This window comes from Scyliorhinus torazame, chromosome 6, assembly GCF_047496885.1.
Source record: "Scyliorhinus torazame isolate Kashiwa2021f chromosome 6, sScyTor2.1, whole genome shotgun sequence".
Classification (NCBI taxonomy): Eukaryota; Metazoa; Chordata; class Chondrichthyes; order Carcharhiniformes; family Scyliorhinidae; genus Scyliorhinus; species Scyliorhinus torazame.
This window is the reverse complement of record NC_092712.1, coordinates 266,786,239-266,811,811: the sequence shown is the minus strand read 5'-3', so window position 1 is coordinate 266,811,811 and position 25,573 is coordinate 266,786,239. Positions and strand designations below refer to the sequence as shown.

The following is a 25,573-nucleotide window of genomic DNA, read 5'->3' as shown; positions in this document are numbered from 1 at the left end:
ATGGATAACGTTTAGTATGAGATTCTTTTGCTTGTCATTTTAACACAGAAATTAACTAATTTATTTAAAAGGGGAATACCAAAGTACCCTACAAATGTCATTGTACTAAAATTGTGACTTGAGCACTCAATTTATACTGTTACACCAGTGCAGTATTGAGTGGGTGCTCTAGTGCCAGAGGTGCTATAGTGTCAGACGCCAAACTGAGGTCTCATCTGTTCTCTCAGGTATAGATATAAAATATCTCACAACACTACTTTGAAGAAGTTCAGGGGAGTTTGCCTGCAATGCCTTGACCAATATTTATCTCTCAACTAACATCACATATGGATTATATGGTCATTATGCCTTGCTCTTTTGGGTCTTTGCTGTGCGTAACTTGGCCCCTGCGTTTCTTACATTACCAGAATGACTACTCTTCAAAACGAAAAAATCTTCATTGGCTGTAAAATTCTAGTGGACCACCTTGGTCTGGACAAAAACTGTAGGGGACATGAGGCCAGGCAGAGCAGTACCAGCTCTGCAAGAGAGAATAGGAGAGCAAGACAGGAAGGCAGGGTGGCATCCTTCTGCACTGCCCTCGCATACTGCCCCTCCGAACCCACGCACCCTTACTGGTACAGGACTTGGTTTCTGCCCTGGATTTCTTCCACCAAGACTTCCAGTGATCATCTGAGAACATGTCCCTTGATCCCTGCGCCATGCTGCAATGTGCCACTTTGTACCAACCAGAACATACCACATTTGAGTGTGTGTGCACAAGGAGCATATATTTACTGCTCCATAAAAATTACATTGAATTGTCGTTTGAGTGTAAACCTAAAAGTGTTTGTTTAGCACATCGACAAATAGAAATTATGGTGACTGTTCGGAATGGGCAATAAATGCTGACCTAACCAGCGACACCTACATCCCATAAATACATTTTTGTAAATTAAAACCAAAATTGAGTTCTAAACCTAGGCTTTCAAATAGGCTGGTCTTAATTACACATTCATTTAGTACCTGCTTTAAGCCTTTGACCAAAAGAACCCCTCAAACACCGAGGAGTAACTTTGATTTAAGCTGATAGTGTTAAATAGGTGCTATTAATTCAGGTGCTTACTATACATCTATCCACATTTTAATATCTGTTGACTTCCAGTTGTGGCTGAATCAATATCATCTGTTTTACACAATCACCCAAAATCAAAATTACATACCCCTTTGGTTTTCTTTTACCCGCTGTGGACTGTTTTAGGCACATTTCATATATTCACAGTTTAGTGATAATGGAAAGACTTTCAAATTCAAATAAAAAACCAAGTGAAATATAAAACTATCAGTGAAACAAATACCATGAAATCCAGGTTTTTATTCTTTTTTTATTTTGAATGTATTTAGTAGAGGTGAATGTTGATATATTGTAAAGCAGTTTACATGGTTATAGAAACATGGTAGCAACAGTACGCATTGAAGATGAAATTTTGTAGAATACTAGCTACCATTGCCTGAATAATTAAACTTGTCCAGCAACATGAAAAATGTCTTCAAAATGCTCGGTTGTCTTTCCCTTGTAAGAAAATCTTAAGATTTTTTTTTCCAAGTATAAAAAAAATCTACATTTAGAATATTCACCTGTTTGCAGCATACATAAGAATAAAAACACTTAAGTCAGCAAGCAATTGAGAATCCGAAACAGACTACAGAGCAGCAGTTACAACTTTCTACCAGGCAGAATTAATCGTTTAAAATATTTCAACATAAATCCAAAAGTTAGACATTTCTAAACTCCTAAAGTCAGAGGTCTTTCTGTGTACAGCTTATAACATTACAAAAAAAAAACCTCGAGTAAATATTTAATATCCTAAAATTGACAACTGTCAAGGTAACAATACCACTGAATAGTGCGTCATAGAAATATCTTAAATAAACTGGAGTCAACATTTTGAAGATTGATATGGTCTAACATTCTAAACTAATACCTACTTAATAATTTATTGCAATGAGCTGAATACATATACAGTTTCGCACTTATGTCCCCTCCTATAGTGCGCAGATTGTAAAAACATTTACAATAAATAATTTTAAAATAGTATTACAATATTTTTATAAGGCACAGTTTCAACCAATGACTAATAAAATTCACTATTTTTTTTCCTTTTTGCTTTCAATCAATGACCATGGACAGATGCAATAAAACAGAAAGAGGAGACTGTTATTGTTAGGGGCTGATCCAATTTCAGAATCCAAAGTGCTGACAGCAGCAGTTAAAGTTTCCCGAAAAGTGAAACAGGACGGGGGGGGGGATTAAAATGTGACAGGTCATCAAACACGCACAAGTGATGTGTATTTCCAGAACTGTCTACCTTATTAATTGTCCGCACAGCTGCTCTGTCCATTAAATCTAGATCACTTGCTCAGAGTTCCATTCATGCATAGAAGGGAAGAATATATTCTTAAAAATAAATAACGTTGGTGTCTGTCCATCATGCCACATGGTCATATGCTTTGATTGTTCGATGCCCGAGAGAGACTTCAAATATCTCAAATACTTTGCATAGGTCAGAGTTAAAAAAAAAAGAGTATGACATTCAGTGCTTTGAAATTGAAACGGTAGTCATTACTATAATGTAAAATTGTCTCTGTATCTCACTAACCCCCTGATGTGCACATTTCATTTATTTTTAAATTATTCTTATTGCATGTCGCAATGTTATTGCATGCAGCTCCTGCAGTTATACGCTGAAAGTATTGCAGCATTTTCCCTGATGAAGAAATGGTTTGCACAAGACAATTATACTACGTTATGTCCCGTTGTTAATACATGAACATTGCAAGTTGGTTGAAGGCTTTGGACTTGCATCTTAAAAGTTTTTCTTGATCGTAAACAAAGAAAGCATTTTCTGCTATTCCATCTTCTTGTGCTACGACAGTATATAACACAATTGTTTGTAGTAATCAAAAGCTGCAAAAATATTTTTCCTCGCAATCAGAAAGTAGTACACTTTTTTTATCCCCTGCCCCATGTCCATTTTTGTTGTGTGCTGTAGTTGTAACTAGTTGGGGAGTTCTGGAATATATGGTTGCTCTCCTGATTCTAAAAGTAGTGTGCACTTTTATTTTTATTTTTAAATGTCCCACTGCTATTGCAGGCGGTCTGTCTGCAACTGCTGCGGCTGGTACTGGCTGAAGGCTGCGGCAGCAGCAGCCCCAGGGGCGGCACTGGGCATGGGCTGCTGCACCGCGTAGCTGTACCCGGCGGCGGTGACATAACCAGCGGCCGCTGCCGCAGCAGCGGGGGAGGCGGCGAATGGATACTGCTCATAGGCAGCAGCTGCTGCTGTGGCTGCAGAGTACTGCGCGTAGGCAGTTCCTGTGTAGTCAATGTAAGGGGTCGCGGCGGCTGCAGGTTGGACATGTGGGATGACAACTCCAGGTTGCATGAAGGCCTGTGGGTAGACATAATGAGTGGGGATCCTGTGGGAAGAGAAAGAAGAAAATACCAGTAAAGAAACAGCCGGCACTACTTTTGACTCGATCTGTGCACAGTCTTTAAGGTTCTAGTTGTTATTGTGCATATAGGGTTGCCACAATAAGGGAAGGCTTAATGAATCCACAGTATAACCTTTGAATGCCCAAGGGCCTTTACAAGTATAATATATTTTACAAAAAATGTTGGCCAACTTGATACAGTATGATTTGTAACTTGAACAAGTGAAAGAAAGCACTTGTGCATCAAATAATGTTAGATATCAAAAAGCAAGTTTTGACATTTTGCAATTTTACATTTATAACTAAATTAGCAGTTAATCATAAGAGATAGAATTCTATTCTAGTTGCACAAGTTGAAATCAGTGATAACGCAAAGAAAATTTCAAACATTTCAACAGGTTTCATTGGGTACCAGGCTTTTAGTCTTAGCTTCTGAAAATTCAAAGTGGTTTGAATGTTTTTGACAATATTCCACATTTTGCAGGGCAACGTCTGTTGATATTTTTGGTTGCAGTAGTTACAAATATATCATGGCAACCCTATGTGTTGCTATGCAGTCTCGGCACTCATTAATATCATATCACAGATCCACAACCCCATCACCCTAATTAAAGTAAAACACAGGCAAAAAACAAAATAAAAGAAAAAAAGTAAAAGTACCAAACAAAGGCCACATGGTGATAAACAAATGTCACACGGCAAGATCACTCTACACGTGAAATCTAGTGAAGCTCTCACTCGTCACCAACGAGGCTCCAGAAGAGACCCAACAGACACTATTAAGATCACAGCACTGAAGCCCAGTACGTGTGCATTGCATTGCTTTCTAGGAAAAGGTCACAGGAAGAAGTCCTTGAGCAAAACGAAAACATATAGACCTGGACCCCATCATCTGGCTTGCAACGATCCGCCTAATGACATGCAAAAGAAAAAAGACGCTAAAAGGCAAAGAGATTGAGTGAAAGGAAAACATGCCACAGCGAAGGGGAGAACGTTGGCTGTAGAGACTAGTGAAAAAGTATGTTTTTTTTAAAAAGACAATACAGATGATCTAGCTTTAAAGAAAAGATTTTTGATGTGTTCTACAATCTATGGATTGCACTGCTTAAATGACAGTGTCCAGTCAGGTACTTAACCAGCCCGGTGATTCTGCGTGTTCTTCTTCAGCCAGTGACAATGTAAATTCCAGATCAGTTAGTAGAAGGTGATCACATTAGTTCAGGCTTTTCCCCCTCGAGTTATTAGATATCAGTGTGAACTAAACATTGAAACCTGCAGATTTGGTCACCAAGCAGCTAGATAAAGACTTCGAGAAACTCATCTCATATTAGTTGATATGTTGCGACACCTGTGGCAACAGTCAATTATAGCTTATTTCTGTCATGCTGTTTAGCAATTAGGTAGAAGATGATGGTACAAGCAAACTGTCCCGTTTTACTTTTGAAAGACAGCTCCACGTTGTTGCTAAATGTGGATAAGCTGAAAAGATGATTGGGAGGTTAGCTGGTGAGTCAAATTCAGTACAGCTGCTATTATCGATTTTCAGGTATTAGGATTTTGGAAGAAGCAATTTCCTTCTTGCTTCAAAATGAATCATTCGACAGTTCATTGCATTATTCTATGTGCAACCAAAAGCCAAATAAAAAGAAAATCAAAGAGTGTAAAAGGTTGGCTTTAGAAAGAACAGATGAATGCCCAGAATCTTTGTGAATAAAGATGCTGTGGGATTTTGACAACAATTATCAACTGAAAGTCTGAATGCCATTTTCCAACTGACGGATATAATGACTATGACAGGAATAATAAAAGTACTAAAAATTATAAACAGAAATCTATTTATTTTGATTATTCCTACAATTCTTGACCAAAAACTTCTTTGGCAAACCTCAATGCAGCAAAGCACAATGGTATTATCATTTCCCCCTACAACCTGAAGTACTAGAGCCTCATTCCAGTTATGTAAAATTTCCCTTAATTTTAAGTGATCTTTCATTTTGTCCATAATTGCAGCAATTCAGCTGCTGTAGTGTGAGACATTCTAAATAGACTTCAGGAACCCAATTTAGAAATGAAGACCAATGAACCATGTCCATCATCTATTAAGTCAGACACTTTAATCTTCCACTTAACATGAAGTGTACACAAATATGCACACTGAATATTAACTTGTTAAACATATGGCTTGCAATCGGCTCAATGTGAAGGTTACACAGCCTGAATAGCAACTGGATTTAAAGATACCCTCACGTTGTAGAGTTAAACAAAATTAAATCTTATAAATCCACCTGCATGTATCAGATGAAAACAGATTTTTGATGTTTACTGATCACTGCCATCTTTTACCATACTTGATCGAAGAATAGGAAGGTACAGTCTGAACTGAAGGTTGTCTAAGGTTACATCAATGGCAGTCATAAAGATGGAAAGTGTATGTCACGCGGGACAGGTTGTGGGCAATTTTTTCTTCCCCTCTGACCCAAGATAGAATGCAATATCTTTCTTAGTATTCAATGATGACAGAAGAGTTCAGATTGGGGGTACAGTAGCACAATGGTTACATTACAGGACTCGTAATCCAGAGGCCTGGATTAATGACCTGAAGGTAGGAGTCAAATCCAACATTAGTGGGTGGGTAATTTAAATTCAATTTATTCAATAAAATATGGAATAAGGAAAGCTGGCATCAATAATGGTGACCATGAAAATACCAAATTGCCAGAAAAGGCTAATCGGTTCTTTAGGGAAGAAAATATGCTGCCACTATCTGGTCTGGCCTACGCCAGATCACAACAATGTGGTTGACTCTTAACTGCCTTCTGAAATGGCCCAGCAAGCTACTACATTGCTACAAAAAAAAGGTAGTTCATTCTCAAAGGTATTTAGGTATGGACATAAAATACTGGTCCTGCTTGTTAATGAATGAAGAGGATGCCAATGCTGGGATTCAAACTCTGCCCCTTACCATTACTGTGAGAGAAAGAAATGTGTCCATCGTTAAGTGATACCCTTGCGTTATAAAGGACTACCATCACACGATAGAGATTAGAAGAGGGCAGATGCTAAAATTAGCATCACTGGCCTGCGTGCCGGTTCACACGTTCCATCCTGCCCCCAGGCCATTTTTTGTGCAGGTGTGATTGGGGGCTTATTGGAGGGAGGTGGGGAGGTGTGCGGGCCACAAGTGATGGTCTCCGATTAAGGCAGTGAACAGCCTATTAAACCTGATTGGGATTTTCCAGTTGGCCTCCAGGCCCCCCCCCCCCCCCCCCCCCGAGGGTTGCGGGAGCCAGTTTAACAGCTTAGAGGCCTTCCTGTCTGCCTGGGTGCTGCAGCAGCACCCATAGCGGTGACTTGGTTCCAACGGTGAATATTTAATTTAAATTTAAAGATGTTGGATAGTGGATGCCTCCATTTTGAAGCAGCTTCTCTCTGACTTTCCAGGACATCCTGCTCCTGCTTTCAAGCTGGAAGGCCACTGCCTAGCTTGCCCAGCTTTGAAAGCTTGTCTACCACCCTTAGTTTGATGACCTATCTGCCCTCTGGTCATTAATTCTGCCCCCCCCCCCCAACCCTTCCAAGGAAAATCACACAGTGACTGTTCCCACCTGGTGGGGGGGATCTGACCCACATTTCAGCTTGACAGTTAGGTTCAGAAGCCTTTAGGAAAAAGGCTGCCCCTAGTGTCTGGAACAAGCATTGCTCCACCAAGTCAATCTTACAACATGTATAATTATTTACCCATAATTGATGGTGACTGCAATTAACTTCTGTGAACACTGGAATTCTGCTGGTTTGCAATATTTCACCAACTAACTAAACATTGATTATTGCTTTAAGCAACAACTTAGTTACAATCTCTTTGGACACAGTGGTCAGATCTTCACCTTTCAGGATTTCTGTAACATAGAGGACACCATCTTCATGCACAATACGACAGAAGTCTGTGGAATTGATCTAAAAGAGTTAATCTCCTTCTTCAAGCCCTTCTTTCTCAGCTGGACTTCATCTTGCACCCCGCCACAACGATCCCTAATAAGTTATGGATACTTTATCATTTCGAACAACAAAGCGGGGGGCAAAATATTTTAAAAAATAAAACACATCTCCCAGTTCAACCCTGTCACATTATTAATTTCCTGCAGTTTGATAGTAGAAGTCGCACCCTCTGCTAGACTGAGCTTGTCAAAACATCCACCACCTCTGTCCTCCCTCACATTCCCGGTCCAGCGACACCTGGATTTTAAAAGCCTCATCTTGGCTTTAAAAATCTTCTGAGGTCTCAGGCCACCATAGCTTTATAACCTCCATCATCCCTAAAATCCTCTGAGATCTCTGTCCTCTTGAATTCTGGTCGATTGCATATCCCTGTTTTCCATCACATTAAGCTTTCCGGCCATGCCTTCAGTTCTCTATGTCATACTGGAATTCCTTCACGGAATCTCTCAGTCTCACTATCTCTGTCTCTGTGAAGCACCTTGGGATGGTTTATTTTCCTAGTGCTGTGTAAATTAAATTTGTATATTTACTAAATAGGCTGCCTTCAAACAATCCCTTTAAATTAATTAAAATATCTTGGGCAGGATTATCCGGTCCTCTGGCCGCATGTTACTTGGCGATACGCCATTCGCTGGCAGCGGGATTCCCTCTTCCTGCCGCATGTCAATGGGATTTTCCATTGAAGCCACCCCATGCCACTGTTAACCCCGCGGGTGGGGTGCACTGATAGCAGGAAAAGAGAATCCTAATGGCTGGAGAATTCCGGCCCTTATTTCGTCTGCTAACAAATTTCCATTGATCTTAGCCGCAATGATGGAACTGAGCTATTTCATTAAAAGCATTTTTTGGCCCTTGAGCCCAACTATTTGGAGTCTTCCCACCTACAGGAAGTCACATCATCAACAACACTAATAAGAACACCAGGAAACAGCTCCAAATCAAATCCAGTAGTATCTATTGGTAAGTACATTGCATTTACAGAACAGAAATTGGGTCCAATAAATCATGCAATGCTTATGCTCCAAGCGAGTTTCCTTCATCTAACCTTATCAACATATTCATCCATTATTTCCTCCCTCATATGTTTATCCAGCTTCCCCTTAAATAATCTATACCGTTCAACTACTCTTTGTGGTATTCCACAAATTCCACATTCTAACCACGTTTTGAGTAAAGAGGTTTCTTCCACATTTCCTACTGAATTTATTAGTGAATTTCTTATATTTATGACCCCTAGTTCTGGTCTTCCCTGTAAATGGAAATGTACATCGAAATCTTTCATAATCTTCAAGACCTACCTCCATCTTTTTTTAAGAGGAAAAAGCCCCCAGCCTCAGTTCTGGTATCATTCTAGGTTTTTTTTGCATATTTTCTGGTACCTCGATACCGGTTTTATAAATTGCCCAAACTGTTCAGTCTTCCCAATTATGGTCTTGTTGGAGGGCATTTTGTGATACTGGACTATGATATAAATTATAGGTGGCCCTGTAACTACATTTGTGCTCCTATATTACTTTTGAATAGTTCTGATGAGACAAAAGGTACTCATTGGTTTAGATGCCTGTTTAGAAGTAGCAATTTGTAGAAATAGATAGTGGATACACAATGCTTGTTAATATCAGAAAGGACACAAAATGGCTGTTAACTATTTTAGCAATACTAAAGGCACAAAATGGCTGAACTAGCCACTTTTCTTTAAAAAATAAGTTACAAACTGTGTAAACTACCTCATGAGAACCTAGGGAGTATTTCAACAGCCGCTGATAACAGCTTCCCAGAACAAGAAATGCTATGTGTCCTTGATAAGATCAAGGACCCCAGTTGCAGACAGGACATCATTATGTTAAGTTTTGAATGACTTCTGTATGAAGTTAGGGGCGGGTAAAACAACACCCACTTTAACCATATATGTGATAACTGGGATGCTAGGAAAATTGATTGACTGTATGTAATGAAGTGTGACGTGAATATAGTTGATTGATTGTATGTAAATGAGAATACAACTAATTCCACCCCTTGAATCTGTATATTAACCTGTATGAGCCTTAGCTCAAGTGAGAAAATGTGCTGTCAATAGGCTGCGGAGTCTCAGGCCTTTCCTCCCAGAATTCTGATATAATAAACTGCTTTTTAAAAAACTTATACTTAGGCCTTCATGTGAATATTTTCACCTCGAACAGTCTAACCAAGATTCTATACAAGTTTAGCATAACTTCTCAGCTTTTCAGTTCTATCCCTCTAGAAATGAACTCCAATGCTTTGCTAGCTTTTTTTTTTAATGACCAGTTCAGTTGTGTCCTTACTTTCAGCTGTTTGGATATCTGCAGCCATGATCTCTCTGCATCTCTACCCTATTTAGACGCTTATTTTCTAAGGAGAGGTGGCCTCCTTATTCTTCCTACCAAAATGCAGCATCTCACACTTATCTAAAGTGAAATTCATTCCCAGTGACATACCCATTCCACAGGTTTATTCATGTCTTCCTGTATTTTGTTGCAGTCCTCCTCTATAATAGCCACACCCCTCAATTTGGTGGCATCCACAAACTCTGAAATTGCACTTCCAATTTCCGAGTCTAAACTGTTGATGTAAATGGGTGAACAACAGTGACCCCCAGCACTAATCCCTGTGGAACACCAATTCCCACCTTTTGTCAGTCTGAGTAACTACCTTTAATCACTACTCTGCTTTGTAGCTTGCTTGTTGTCTATTGTGCTACTTGTCCCCTATGTCCTCATATTCTGAACTTAGTCACGAGGCTTCTATTGTGCGTAAACAGTGAATGGGCCAAATGGCCTCTGATGCGCTAATATGATGTTTTCCAAGGTTAGCATGCTCTAGTTGCTGATCAGCGGGGGCACCCGCTCATTGATACTCCCGTAAACAACTGAGATAGGCTAGTTAAAATATGCTAAAATTAGGCATACCGCTTATGAGAATTATGTCCCCCCCCACCCCCCTCTCCCGACCACATCTTCTCCATAATATTTGCAGTTGGTTAGGAGAAAACAAATTCATTAAAAGTAATCAGTCAGAGAAATTTCTAACCAGCCATACTGGCAAAACATGCTACCTAGTACCATGTAGAAAAACTACAACAATTGTCGGTGAGTAGTTAAAGAAATACATACCTGTTGTGAAAGGAAACAGATAAGGAAGCACTTTTTTTTGTGAAATGTAAAGGAAGTGATATCATAAGACCGCTCCCCAATCAAACTTTTAAACATGTTTTTAGTGTGTCCTAGACATCTACGAATGCTCTGTATCATAATCTAGCAATTACCAGAGTTTTACAAAGTTTATTACTTAAAATTAATAACAGATTTGCAGTTCAGAATTTGTGAGAAATACGCAAACATACTGCCTCAAATTATACCACGTTCGCAATTCACCTAATTGTAGGTTAAGGCATATTTATTAAAATCTGTTACTTTTCATGTGTCTATACAGGGAACTAACAGCACAGAAATAGGCCATTCAGCCTCGCCACTATTCATGCTCCACACAAGCCTCCTCTCACTCTCACTTACTTCGCCTCGACCCTGTTATCATATGCTTCTATTCCTTTCTCCCTCATGTGCTTAACTAGCTTCCCCTGCCTGTTCAGCCTTTCCTGACACTTACAACCTCTCAGAGCAGGTATTTTTCCTGCAAATATTTTTCACACTTTCTCCCTTGTTGCTATATCCTTTACACAACTAAAATTGGTTAGAAATGTTGGAATTGATTGTTGCTGTGTTCAGTTACCAGTATATAAAATGTCTCCTTCATCACATTCTCTTAAACCTGTGTGTGTGTGTATGTGTTGGCGGGTTGCTGGGGGGGGGGGGGGGGGGGGCAGTTTGCTGGGCTTCTGGTTGAAATCCACAAAAATCCAAACAGGTGCTGGAACGTGAAACCTGAGCTCCCAAGGGTCATTCTCTTTTAAACTCATGGGAACTGTTAGCACACTCCCCAGCCCGTGCCATTTCATGCTGGATGAGTGACAAGACAGGCTGCTGTATGACTCCCCACTCTATTTTTAATCTTCTGCTAAAGGGGTCTATTAAAGAGAAGGAATGTCTGTATAAGGCAAAATGAGCCACTTTTCCTATGCAGTCCACAAGGGTTTGATCAAAAAAGTGTCTGATTTGTAATCTATGTTAAATATCTTAATGTAAAAGGTTTTCCATTTTTACAGCCTCAAGATACTGCCAACGAAAATGATCCTGGGATAATAGGGTTTTGAAGTATCTTAGATTATACCGGATCAAGTGCTTTAGTAAAATAATTGTTGCAAATGGGGTTGACTTGGACAGGCAAGTTCACAGAAAGGTTGTGAGTATTAACCTTGGTCTGCAGTTATAAAAATTAGATGAATCCTTCAAATTACCCAGTACAATGAAATAATTATGCTGCCTTTCAAAACTTAGAACGATTTGGTATTTTCCACCTGCATTATTGCATGGCACATTCATTATTTAAGTTTATTGTTGTGTGTCATCATTTATTCATAGAGAAAAAAAACAGATTAGCAGACTGAAACTTGTGTGCACACCTATTTTAAATGTACACCGTGCAGCCTCCAGTTTACTATGGGACGTGTAGTTGTCCCTATTTTCTGCAATTTCTGAACTCCCGTTTAAAATACATGATTGTGACACACAAGTCGAGCAACAATGATGTGACACACAAGTCGAGCAACAATGATTTGTAAAAGGAGAAAATGTCTTACAATAATGCTTTCCCTCCCTGTACATTGTTTTCAGCTTTAAATTGACACATCCAAGACAATGTGCCGGCAATGCCGAAACAAAAATACCACAGGGGTTTTAAAAATCTGGATTTAACAGCATGTGAGAGCACAATCTTTAAAACGAACTGAGCTAAAGGGCAAAGCTCAGGATGTGGCTAAGTGTATTAATGTTCAGACAAATCTCTTCCTGCCTAACTCTACCATGATATGGTACCCAACCCCAAAACTGGATGGGCACGCCACACAAAAACGTCTTGAGAAAACGTAGCACTCGGAAGTCACGTGAATTACGATGCTGTTTTGATAATCATTTAGTCCTGTACCCATGACTTAATTGAACATAGAATGGAAGCACTAGTGTTAAACAATTTAAAAAACAACAACCACCAAACCAAAATAAATAAACATCGCAACATGCACGCGATGAGTTGATTTGGTAATCAAAAAATAAAGTCACACAGAATTTAGCACTCACTACAACCCAGAAACTGAATGGTTAAACTGGAAATCAGGCTACAGCAACAAAGCAAAATAAAGTGGGACCCCTTGCTCCCAAATGGCAAAACAAATCAACACTCTTGAACAAAGAAAATCCCAGAAAAGTCCTCACTACAGCTCTCTTCATTAAAAAGCACGCAGTTTGCTTGTTTAGCGCTAAACACCACTTCATTAAAAGTAAAAAGCACACGCAACTCTAGTACACTCTAAAGAAATAACATACATGCAACAGTTAATCACCATTTTAGCTTGTTTGTGTGTTTTGAGTTTACTGGTTACAGTTTAAGATCTGCTCATTCGGTAACTATTCCACCTCATATCATCAAATCCTTCTCTCATCATCATGTTATCTTAACTGTAAACGACCCCTGTCAGATCAGAAAGAAATACATAGAATTGAGTCAAGCCAAAAGGGGGCACAAAGTCGATTTGTTAAAATAAGTAAATAACACCATTGTACAGCACCAAATAGTATTTTATCTGGGTGGTCGGTTGAATGAACGGACTCGCTTTCAGAACTTGACTCATTGGGAGATTGCACAGCACAGTAGGTTTTTTTTCATTCTCCAAAAGTTTATGTTAGTCATTGACTATGGATGTTAAAACGACAGCCTACGATAGATCGTTAGCGCAACAGACACAGAATCACTCTCAAGCTTTTTTTGGTCTAAAGGATAAGGTGGAGAAGCAGTTTTCTTAACTGCAGCCCGGAGAGGTCGGACGGCGTTAACAGTAGAAATGCATCTGCCTTTAAAGTGGAGAGCGAAAAGCGGTTATGAACTGTTTTGTTGATAGAAGTGCGGCGGCACTTACCCGTATGGCCTGGGAACGAAAGCAGGGTGAATCTGCTGCACTCCGAAAGCGAAACCTGCCGATCAGCCCAAGAGTCAAGGTTAGAAATTGAAAGAGGAGCAAACACAAGAACACAACCTGACACAACACACACACCGCGCGTCCCAACTGCACAGTATCACTTTGGCCAGACACTGTGAGACACATGGCACTGCCCAGATTCACTTCCTAACCTCAATCTCCCCTTCCAACCACCCTGTCCTTTCTGACGACTTTCTTCTTTTTAAGTGGATGTGTTATTTATTGTATTTTTAAAAAATTGGGTTTTGGAGATAGACTGGGGTTAGGGGGGGTCATCTTGAGCTCGGGTGGCTCGCACGCTCACTCACCTGGCTGCATGATGCGAGGTTTGGCCCCCAGGTAAGCCAGGTTGACGTTGGCTTTCCTGCCGTCGATGATGGGGTTGGGATCTTTGCATGCCCGCTCCGCCGCCGCCCGGTCAGCCATGGTCACCTGTGAAAGCCCAGGGGCGTGAGGAGAAAATACAGGAGGAGGGAGAAGGGTTGGGGAGAGGGAAGGGGAAAGAAAAGAAAAGCCGGCACACAACCCGGGCATCAGTTAAAACAAAACAGCCATGTGGGAACTCACCATTCAACTATCAAATATTTTGCCACCAGCGCCCGGCCGAAGCCCCCCCCCCCCCCCCCGGCCCCGCTCTTACTTACAAAGCCGTAGCCGCGCGATTTGCCCGTCTGCCGGTCGGTGATGACCACCGCTTCCTCGATGTCGCCGAACACCTCGAAGTACTTGCGCAGCGACGCGTCCGTGGTGTGGTAGGGCAGCCCGCCCACGAAGATCTTGGTGAAGGTGGTGTCCTTCTGGGTGGTGTGCATCTTCCTGGCACCCCCCTCCTCCTCCTCCTCCTCCCTCTCCCCGGGGGAGTCGGCTGGCTCAGGCTGCAGCCGCTGGCGGTGGCTCCCTCACGGCAGGCGCTGCCGGCCGGGCTGTCTGCAGTCAACACACACACACAGGCTGCACCCTGAATAAGAGCTGACTTCTGATCAATTAATACATCAACCGTGCCGGCTGCTCTCCGAGGTAGATTTGTATATATATATATATATATACTTTAAATAAAATAAATTAAATTAAAATGCAAACTCGGTTTCTCGATTGCGCTCCCTGTTAACGTTCGCGCGCGACCCGCTCTTTTCCAGCCCCTTTGCCCGCTGCCCGGGCGCTTTAAATGCCCGCTGCCGGCCCGGCTGCTCCTGTCATTGCCCCCTCCCCTCCCCCACCCGCCGCGTGGCCACGCCCCCCGCCCCTGCCCCCGCCCACACCCTGGCCGCGCCCCGTTCTTCTAGCCCCGCCCCCTGCCCCCCCCCCCCACCGGGACAAACCGGCGGACCCGAGGCCACGCCCATAATTGTCCATTGTTCGTGTCGGCCGCCAGGCCTCGCCCCCTCCTCCGCGCCCACCCTGCTGATGGGTTCAGTTGGCTTGCGGCTTGTGGGGGTGATGCTCGCAGTCAAAGGACTGTGAACTCAACAGAGGGGAACCCCTCTGTCCTTCTGAACCGCGCATTTCGCCCCCCTTTAACAACTGGGCGAGGGAAGCGGAAACAAGCTCCCCTGTTTAACCCGCACAGGAGTTGGGCTTAATGTCGAAAGTGAGAACTGCGAGTGAACTCAAAACGAAACACAAAATGAGTCAGTGGTCAAGTTGCACTCTTATTGTGCGTTGTTTGAGAAGGCTTGAAAAAGTAGTTGATTCGGGAGATGAAGGCAAAATATATGCCAAATAGGTGACATGGTACGGTATGACACGGTGGCACAGTAGCACAGTGGTTAGCACTTTTGCATCACAGCGCCAGGGTCCCAGGTTTGATTCCCGGCTTGGGTCACTCACTGCCTGTGCAGAGTCTGCATGTTCCCCCTGTGGCTGTGTGGGTTTCCTCATGGTGTTCCAGTTTCCTCCCACAAGTCCCAAAAGACTTGCTCTTGGGTGAATTAGACATTCTGAATTCTCCTTCTGTATACCCGAACAGGTATGGCGACTAGGGGATTTTCACAATAACTTCATTGCAGTGTTAATGTAAGCCTACTTGTGACAATAATAAAGATCATTACAGCATGCCCCACTTTGTTCCTCATCCAGGATAGTGAAGAATAGAGGAATGAATAGACCTACATGAAGTATTAGATGAGATGGAAGATACAAATAATCAAAACTGACCTATTGGCTTCCCACGGCCAGGGATGACCACTACACTGGCTATCAAGACTACAGTTGTCCTTCCTACGTTAAGGCTGTGAAGATTGGCCATGGTTTATGATCCAGAATACAATTCAGTGGGCACTACTTAGTGCATGGAGTGAGCATTGGATGTGGATGTGTTAGGACTTTGAGCCTGGATAACGTATCTGAGAGTCCAAAGCACATGTTTAGATTATGACCAGTTAAGTAGTCAATGCTTTCAGAAAGGGAATGGGAGAAAGTTGTCAAAGTTAAAACAAAAACAGGCCTACCCATCCAAGTTAGTAGAGATTCAGGAGTAAGATGATTTATGACTTGATTAATGCTGTTTTGATTGAGTAAATTATAAAATAAATATAGCATTGAAGTACGTATTTTGCCACAATAACAATGGTACTGCTACAATGCAATGGCTGAAAGCGCAGATAATTAATAGTAATTGGAACAGATACTTCCACTAAATGGAATGAATTCATTTTGATAATCCAGGTGTCAGACATTGTTTAAGAAGCTCCAAAACAATCAACTAAGAAATGTACAGCTGCATTTAATGGTTCTGTTTGTTCCATTAAGCAGCCCACACTTTCTCCATGTACTGTAGGAACATATTCTACCAACCTAAGACCCCCAATAATGCACACGAGTAGAGCAGAAGTTTAACTAGCTGAAAAAAACATGCAGAATTCAGAAGTTGTTTCTGACGCTCATCCAACCAAGATGTATTGACCGTTGGCTTGCAGGATTGTACGGAGCTGAGTGAGAAGAATGTCAACTCATTTGTAAACCAGACTAGCGAGCTAATCATCTAAGCACCCTGGGTATAATGACTGCCAGATTAATGAGTTTGCCACAGATGGCTGATTTTGCTACTGATCTTCACTACACGTCACCTTGGAGCAAGCTCAGAGCACTGCCTAGTATACCTTTTTAACACATCTTTTCAATCTTAAAACTACTCTAATTGCTGTTTTATTTTCAAATGTCCAAATTTGTCAGAATAGCGTCAAATAACAAACATATCAAGGCGCAAAATAGCTTCTCACCAATTACTCCTATGAGTCCAGTTTTCTTAGCAATAATCTGAGTTTTACTCGCGGCAGTTTCAGAGTTGGTTTGCACCTTCAATGAGTACAGATGCTCAGTGCCCACATCAAAATCAAAAGAACTTCATCTGATGGAACAAAAGACTTGGGCCGGGATTCTCCAAGACGGGTTGGAGAATCGCCGGTGACACGGGAAATTTCCGCCACGCCGCTCCGACATCGGGGCGCGATTCTCCGACGACCGGAGAATCGCCGCCAGTTGCGCCCGCGCGGTCGACGCGGCACATGTCGGGGGCCGTTGAAACAGGCCCCTGTGGCGCTTCTCCGCGGTCGACGGGCCGGATTCCGGCTGAGTCCCACCGGCGTGGTTCCAACCTGGTACCACCCGGCGGGAGCTCAGACCCGCTGTCGCGGTGGCCATTCTGGTTGGGGGGGGATCAGACTCCAGGGGGGCCTCCACGACATCTACGTCCGCGATTGAGGGCAACCGATTGAGCCTACCTCCTTCCCGCGGGCCCGCTGAATTGCTGGGCCAAGATGCCCGTTGACACCGGCATGAAATAGTCCGGTGTCAGCACATAGCTGGGATTTCGGACAATCCCAGCCTTGATGTTTCGGGTTTGATGGAGCACATTGTATCCGGTATTCAAGGCTTGGGGTTGGTCGAGGATTCTGAGCAATGATCTTACGTTGTCTCATCCTTGATGGCTGGCATGGTAGCACAGCGGTTAGCACTGTTGCTTCACAGCTCCAGGGTCCCAGGTTTGATTCCTGGCTTGGGTCACTGTCTGTGCGGAGTCTGTACGTTCCCCCTGTGTCTGCGTGGGTTTCCTCCGGGTGCTCCGGTTTCCTCCCACAGTCCAAAGATGTGCAGGGTAGGCGGATTGGCCATGCTAAATTGCCCTTAGTGTCCAAAAAAGGTTAGGTGGGCCAACTAGGTTAATGGCATAGGGTGGAGCTGTGGGCTTAAGAGGGGTGCTGTTTCCAAGGGCCGGTGCAAACCCGATGGGCCAAATGGCCTCCTTCTGTGCGGTAAATTCTATGATTCTATGATGTTTGTAGAGAAATGTGGGAATGGCTGAATGGATTAGATTTGTTTATTGTCACGAGTACCAAGTTTCAGTGAAAAGTATTTTTCTGCGAGCAGCTCAACAGATCATTAAGTACATGAAAAGAAAAGGAAAGAAAAGAAAATACATAATAGGGCAACACAAGGTACACAATGTAACTAGATAATACCGGCATCAGGTGAAGCATACAGGGGTGTAGTGTTAATCAGGTCAGTCCATAAGAGGGTCGTTTAGGAGTCTGATAACAGTTGGGAAGAAGCTGTTTTTGAGTCTGTTTGTGTGTGTTCTGAGACGTTTGTATCTCCTGCCTGATGGGAGAAGTTGGAAGAGTGAGTAGGCTGGGTGGGAGGGGTCTTTGATTATACTGCCTGCTTTCCCCAGGCAGCAGTGGGTGCAGATGGAGTCAATGGATGGGAGCCAGGTTCGTGTGATGGACTGGGCTGTGTTCACGACTCTGAAGTTTCTTGCGGTCTTGGGCCGAGCAGTTGCCATACCAGATTGTGATGCAGCCAGATAGGATGCTTTCAATAGTGCATCTGTAAACATTGGTAAGAGTTAATGTGGACATGCTAAATTTCCTTAGTTTCCTGAGGAAGTATAGGCGCTGTTGTGCTGTCTTGGTGGTAGCGTCGACGTGGGTGGACCAGGACAGATTTTTGGAGATGTGTACCCCTAGGAATTTGAAACTGCTAACCATCTCCACCTCGGCTCCGTTGATGCTGACAAGGGTCTGTGCTTCCTGAAGACAATGGCCAGCTCTTTAGTTTTGCTGGCATTGAGGGATAGATTGTTGTCGCTGCACCACTCCACTAAGTTCTCAATCTCCCTCCTGTATTCCGACTGTGATGGGTCTTTGGCACCTGCCGGTGCCTAGGTTCTTCCTAACTGGGACTTCGGGATGACAACATGGCCGAGGTGCAGGGGTTTCGGTGCATCGACGATCCTGGCCTTTCCAGGCTCTGTGAATGTTTATGTTATCCTGCAGTTCACCACTAATCCAAACTTTGTTCCCTTGTGATATTACCTCTGATTTTGTGTTATTGCCTTTTACCCTGACAAGGGTGTATGGTATATGAGCAGAGGCGTTTGTCATCTGTTATCCCGTTATATTGCGAGAATCATGCTGAGTTGGTTTTATAACATGAGGGTTTGCAGTATTTACCTAGTTTTTTATGTGCTGTAATCTTTGCTTTTATACTGAGGAAGTGCATTTTTTGGTACCCTTCCCTTTATTTGTAGATAAGATGAGTAGTGTCATGGCAGGGTGGCAAGTTTGGTATAGAAGTGGTTGAACATAGAACATAGAACATAGAAAATACAGCACAGAACAGGCCCTTCGGCCCACGATGTTGTGCCGAACCTTTGTCCTAGATTAATCATAGATTATCATTGAATTTACAGTGCAGAAGGAGGCCATTCGGCCCTTTGAGTCTGCACCGGCTCTTGGAAAGAGCACCATACCCAAACTCAACACCTCCACCCAACACCAAGGGCAATTTGGACATTAAGGGCAATTTATCATTGGCCAATTCATCTAACCCGCACATCTTTGGACTGTGGGAGGAAACCGGAGCACCCGGAGGAAACCCACGCAGACACGGGGAGGACGTGCAGACTCCGCACAGACAATGACCCAAGCCGGAATCGAACCTGGGACCATGGAGCTGTGAAGCAATTGCGCTATCCACAATGCTACCGTGCTGCCCTTAAGAACAAATAAATCTACACTATATCATTTTACCGTCATCCATGTACCTATCCAATAGCTGCTTGAAGGTCCCTAATGTTTCCGACTCAACTACTTCCACAGGCAGTGCATTCCATGCCCCCACTACTCTCTGGGTAAAGAACCTACCTCTGATATCCCTCCTATATCTTCCACCTTTCACCTTAAATTTATGTCCCCTTGTAATGGTGTGTTCCACCCGGGGAAAAAGTCTCTGACTGTCTACTCTATCTATTCCCCTGATCATCTTATAAACCTCTATCAAGTCGCCCCTCATCCTTCTCCGCTCTAATGAGAAAAGGCCTAGCACCCTCAACCTTTCCTCGTAAGACCTACTCTCCATTCCAGGCAACATCCTGGTAAATCTTCTTTGCACCTTTTCCAGAGCTTCCACATTCTTCCTAAAATGAGGCGACCAGAACTGTACACAGTACTCCAAATGTGGCCTTACCAAAGTTTTGTACAGCTGCATCATCACCTCACGGCTCTTAAATTCAATCCCTCTGTTAATGAACGCGAGCACACCATAGGCCTTCTTCACAGCTCTATCCACTTGAGTGGCAACTTTCAAAGATGTATGAACATAGACCCCAAGATCTCTCTGCTCCTCCACATTGCCAAGAACTCTACCGTTAACCCTATATTCCGCATTCATATTTGTCCTTCCAAAATGGACAACCTCACACTTTTCAGGGTTAAACTCCATCTGCCACTTCTCAGCCCAGCTCTGCATCCTATCTATGTCTCTTTGCAGCCGACAACAGCCCTCCTTACTATCCACAACTCCACCAATCTTCGTATCGTCTGCAAATTTACTGACCCACCCTAAGTCCACATTGTGGGTGAGGAAAACTCCCATTACAACAATACTGTTGTATTTTTCTTTAGTACTTTTGTTATTTCGATATTATGGTATCCTTGCTTGTCTCTTAGAAAGATTCAGACAGATCATGTATCCTGGAGAAGACTGGGTTCCTTTTCTTTTCTGTGGTTGGCGCCTCTGGTGTTGTTGAAGTAGGGAGAAATATGTACTCGTGCACACCCAGGCATGGCCTGTTAATCCTTGAAATCCAGCCTTTCTTGGTTGGTCTTTTAGATTTACTTGGCATGGTTTAAATATCCTTGGTTTATTGGCTCCTGAAAAGAGAGTGTTCACTGCCAAGCCATGTCTTGTATCAATGAGAGCATCCTTTGTCACCCTTCTCCTGGGGTATTCTTTCATTGCTTGGAGGTCATGGGAGGCTGAAGTAGGCTTTTTTTTGAACCCCACAAGGGATTTCATATATTGTGCAGCTTTCTCTCTTTTGTCTTATGAAGGAGGGCATGCACCATAGGGCCATGTGTTCATGGCTGTATCTTGGTACCCTGTTATCCTGAGATCCCCTACACTTGATATCCTTTTATTTTCCATAAGAAGGGATTAAAATGTTTGACAATCTAAACCAATTGTATGAATATTTGTTGGTCTTCTCAGTAAAAAAAGAAAATTTCTAATAAAAATACATATTTTAAAAAGTAGCATCTTTAAAACTGCACATATCTAACCTGCATTACATAAAATATCCACATAGTGGATCCCTGTTTAAAGAACATTTTTTACATTCAATTTGAAACACAACTTTAAACGTCAAACTATTTCTCCATATGAACATAAGAAATAGGACCAGGTAAAGATCATCTGGCCCCTTCAAGCCTGCCCTTCCATTTGATAAGATCATGGTGATCTAATTGCAACCTTGTGAACATTCTCTGACTGTTTCCCATGCAACCATATCCACCCTTAAATAAGGAGAATAAAACTGTACATAGTACTCCAGTTGCCATATCTCACCAATACCCTTTGTAATAGTTCTAACAAGATTTCCCTACATTTATGTTCCATCCTCCCACCAAACCCCAAACAGTAGCCCGCATGTTCACATAAACAAATAACAAAAAGGAATCAGGAATCACCCATAGTCACCATCAACACACACCGCCCCCCTCCCCCCAGCCCTCCCACCCACACCCCCCAAACTAATGTTCGATGTTATCCAGTTCTTGAAAGTGCAGGATGAATAATGCCCATGAATTGTAGAACCCCTCCATCCTTCCCCTCAGTTCAAACTTAACCTTCTCAAGAGTCAAGCATTCCAACAAGTCCCTCCGCCACGCCAGGGCACAGGGTGGAGAGGCTGCCCTCCATCCCATCAGAATCCGCCTTCGGGCGATCAACGAGGCGAAGGCTACAACATCTGCCTCCGCACCGGTTTCCAATCCTGGCTGGTCCGACACCCCGAATATGGCCACCCGGGGGCCTGGGTCCAGTTTTGCGTGCACCACTTTAGAAGTTACCCTAAAAACCTCCTTCTAGTAATCCTCTAGCTTTGGACAAGACCAAAACATATGAACGTGATTAGCCCCCCCTCCCCCCGCAATGTTCACACACATCTTCTACTCCTTCAAAGAATCGGTTCATCCTCGCCCTCGTGAGGTGTGCTCTGTATACCACCTTCAGCTGTTGCAGCCCCAACCTCGCGCACAAGCTGGAGGCATTCACTCTCCGGAGCACCTCACACCAGAACCCCTCCTCCATATCCTCTCCCAACTCTTCTTCTCACTTTGCTTTGATCCCTTCCAGTGGTGTCTATGCTTTGGCGTTTTAAATGCCCACCTAAATTCTTCTTAAATGTTGTGAGGGTTCCCGCTCCTACCACCCATCCGGGCCGGAGAATCGCCGGGGGCTGGCGTGAATCCCGCCCCCGCCGTTTGCCAAATTCTCCGGCACCGGAGATTCGGCGGGGGCGGGAATCGCACCGCGCCGGTTGGCGGGCCCCCCCCCGCGATTCTCCGGCCCGGATGGGCCGAAGTCCCGCAGCTAGAATGCCTGTCCCGCCGGTGTAGATTAAACCACCTACCTTACCGGCGGGACAAGGCGGCGCGGGCGGGCTCCGGGGTCCTGGGGGGGCGCGGGGCGATCTGGCCCCGGGGGGTGCCCCCACGGTGGCCTGGCCCGCGATCGGGGCCCACCGATCCGCGGGCGGGCCTGTGCCGTGGGGGCACGCTTTTCCTTCCGCCTTCGCCACGGCCTCCACCATGACGGAGGCAGAAGAGACTCCTTCCACTGCGCATGCGCGGGAATGTCGTCAGCGGCCGCTGACACTCCCGCGCATGCGCCGCCCGGAGATGTCATTTCCGCGCCAGCTGGCGGGGCACCAAAGGCCTTTTCCGCCAGCTGGGGGGGCGGAAATTCGTCCGGCGCGGACCTAGCCCCTTAAGGTTGGAGCTCGGCCCCCAAAGATGCGGAGCATTCCGCACCTTTGGGGCGGCGCGATGCCCGACTGATTTGCGCTGTTTTGGGCGCCAGTCGGCAGACATCGCGCCGATACCGGAGAATTTCGCCCCAGATTCCCATCAAATTTCCTCTAAATCTCCTGCCCATTACCTTAAACCTGAGGCCCCTGGTTATTGACCCCTTTACTAAGGGGAAATGTTTCTTCTTATCTACCCTATCTTTGTCTTTCATAATTTTGTACACCTGAATCAGATCCCCCTTCAGCCTTTTCTGCTCCAAGGAAAACAACCCCAGCCTAACCAGCATCTCTTCATAGCTGAAATGCTCCAGCCCAGACAACATCTTGATGAATCTCTTCTGCACCCTTTCAATCATTCCTTCCAACAGTGTGGCATCCAGAACTGCACACAATACTCTAGCTGTGGCTTAATGGATATTTTATACAGCTCCATCACAGCCTCTCTGCAGTTATATTTTATGCCTCAGCTAATGAAGGCAACTATCCCATGTGCCTTTTCAACTACCTTATCTACCTGTCCTGCTGCCTTCAGATACCTATGGACATGCACACCAAGGATCCTCTGGTCCTCTGTACTTCGTAGCGTCCTACTGTTCCTTGACGTGTTGGTCCTCTCAAAATGCATCACCTCACACTTTTCAGGGTTAAATTCCATTTGCCTCTGTTCTGCCCATCTAACCAGCCCGTCTATATCGCCCTGTAATCTAAGGCTTTCATCTTCAATATTTTCCACAACACCAATTTTTGTGTCATTTGCAAATTTATGATCACACCGCCCACATTCACATTTAGATTATTAATGTACACCACAAACACAAGGGCCCACCACTGATCCTTGTTGTACAGCATTGGACACAGGTTCCTGTCACAAAAACTACCTTCAACCAACACCCTCTGCTCCCTGCCACTAAGCCAATTTCGGATCCCACAGGCTCTTACCTTCTTGTCGGTCTCCCATGCGGGACCTTGTCAAAAACCTTACTGAAGGCCACGTAGACTACATCAACTGCACTGCCCTCATCCACACACCTAGTCACCTCCTCAAAAAAATCTATCAAAGTTGTTGGACATGATCTCCCCTTGACAAAGCCTTGATTAATCCTTGCTTCTCCAAGTGGAGATTCATTTTGTCCCTCAGACCCCGCCCACAATCCCCTATCCCCATGTCATTTTGTAAAGTGCTTGGCGCCCTCACACTCTCCACAGTTTCCTCCTTCTGTTATCCACCCATCCTATCTGGTTTCCCTAAGAAGCTTTATTTATAAAATGCAACTTCTTTTTTAAAGAAATCGTACTAGAAGGAAAGAAACTATTGGCCTCTTTCTTCTATTTGTTTTTTTAAATACCTCCTTCCCTCTATCACATTAGAATCTTACTATAGTCAAATTTGCAGATGACACGAAAATAGGTGGGAAAGGAAGTTACAGTGAAGAAGTAAGAAATTTACAAATTTCCCTACCACTGATGTCAGCTGCAACTAGCTGCAAGTCATCAAGCAGCCAAAGTACTTAATTCATTCTAATTTCAAAGTTCACCTCAGGACCAACTCCTAGATAACTGACTACAAGAAACCTTGCAACTTGTTGTGGACCCTTTGCTTTACATAACCCTCACTCCAACTTTAAATCATTGAATCCATTTAAGAAACCATAGGCATGTCATGTGAGAGTCTGAAAATCATTAATCAGAGACTGAACTAGCCATAAAAAAATCTTTGTCTGTATCTAATCTTTGTAGATGGGGGTTTTTGTATATGTGTGAGACTAAGTGGATGACATTGCACTACTTTGGGGTAAGCATGTGAGAATAAATTACCGTCTTTACTTTAAATTCGGAAAAGCTTGCTGCTGAATTATTTAATTGGAATACATATTCCAAGAGTAAGAAAAGACACACCGTTTTACATGTAAAACATATTGATTATGGGTAGTAAAAGAGTAAATACATTGGGCGGGATTCTCCGTTTCTGAGTCTAAGGGCTGGATTCTCCGCCATCGGGATGCTCCATTTTGCCAGCAACCCGGGGGTTTCCCGACAGCATGTGGCTACCCGACAATGGGCGGGGTGTGATAAGTTGCAGGAGAGCAGTGGAAGTAGGTGGAGGGTTAAGGGGGAAGTGAGTAACAGCAGAGCACGAGGAGGATAGAAAAGTTGAACAGATGGTTCTGTGAGGGAGTGGTAGGGTAATGATTGGAACGAAGGGTTGGTAGGAAGGAGAATGGGTAGGGGGAGGTGAAAGGGTAGGGGGCATGTTTGGAGCAAAGGAGTGTGGAAAAGCACAGGTAATTGGGGGAGTGTGGTGGGGGGGGGGGGTAGTGGTAGGAAGGGAACGACGTAAGGCCAGATTTTCTTGCAAGTCCCACCCCAGATGTTTTCACTAGTGGGAGAGTCTCAAACAAGGGGACAAAGCTACAAGGCAAAGGACTGGTCATTGAAAACAGAAGTGCACAGACATTTCTTCTTGCAGAGGGTGTTGAATCTCTGGAATTCTCTGCCCCGGAGAGTGGAGGAGGCTGGATCAATAGAAGTATTTAAATGGAAGTGGATAAATACTTGATAGATCGAGGAATAGAGGGCAAATGCCACAGAAAAGGAGTTGAGGCCGGCATAGGTCAGCGATGATCATATTAAAAGGCGGGGCAGGCTTGAAGGTCTGGTGGCCTACTCAAGCTTCTAATTCTTGTGTGTGA

The 25,573-nt window shown here is 43.8% G+C and overlaps 1 protein-coding gene across 3 annotated transcripts in view; it reads right to left on the bottom strand.

The window, feature by feature from the left end:
• Positions 1–1,346: 1,346 nt before the first annotated feature.
• The window catches only part of rbm24a (RNA binding motif protein 24a), a 34,925-nt gene continuing 10,698 nt past the window's right edge, over positions 1,347–25,573 (bottom strand). The window contains exons 2-5 of one of the 3 annotated variants that reach the window (XM_072509674.1): positions 14,221–14,503; positions 13,885–14,008; positions 13,517–13,571; positions 1,347–3,459 (exon numbers count right to left, since the gene is read on the bottom strand). In XM_072509674.1, coding sequence (XP_072365775.1) covers positions 3,126–3,459; positions 13,517–13,571; positions 13,885–14,008; positions 14,221–14,388 — 681 coding nt within the window. In that variant the 5' untranslated portion in view covers positions 14,389–14,503 and the 3' untranslated portion in view covers positions 1,347–3,125. Of the gene's footprint in view, positions 3,460–13,516; positions 13,572–13,884; positions 14,009–14,216; positions 14,746–25,573 lie in introns of those variants that run through there. The other 2 variants (XM_072509672.1, XM_072509675.1) reach the window with 2 other exon arrangements.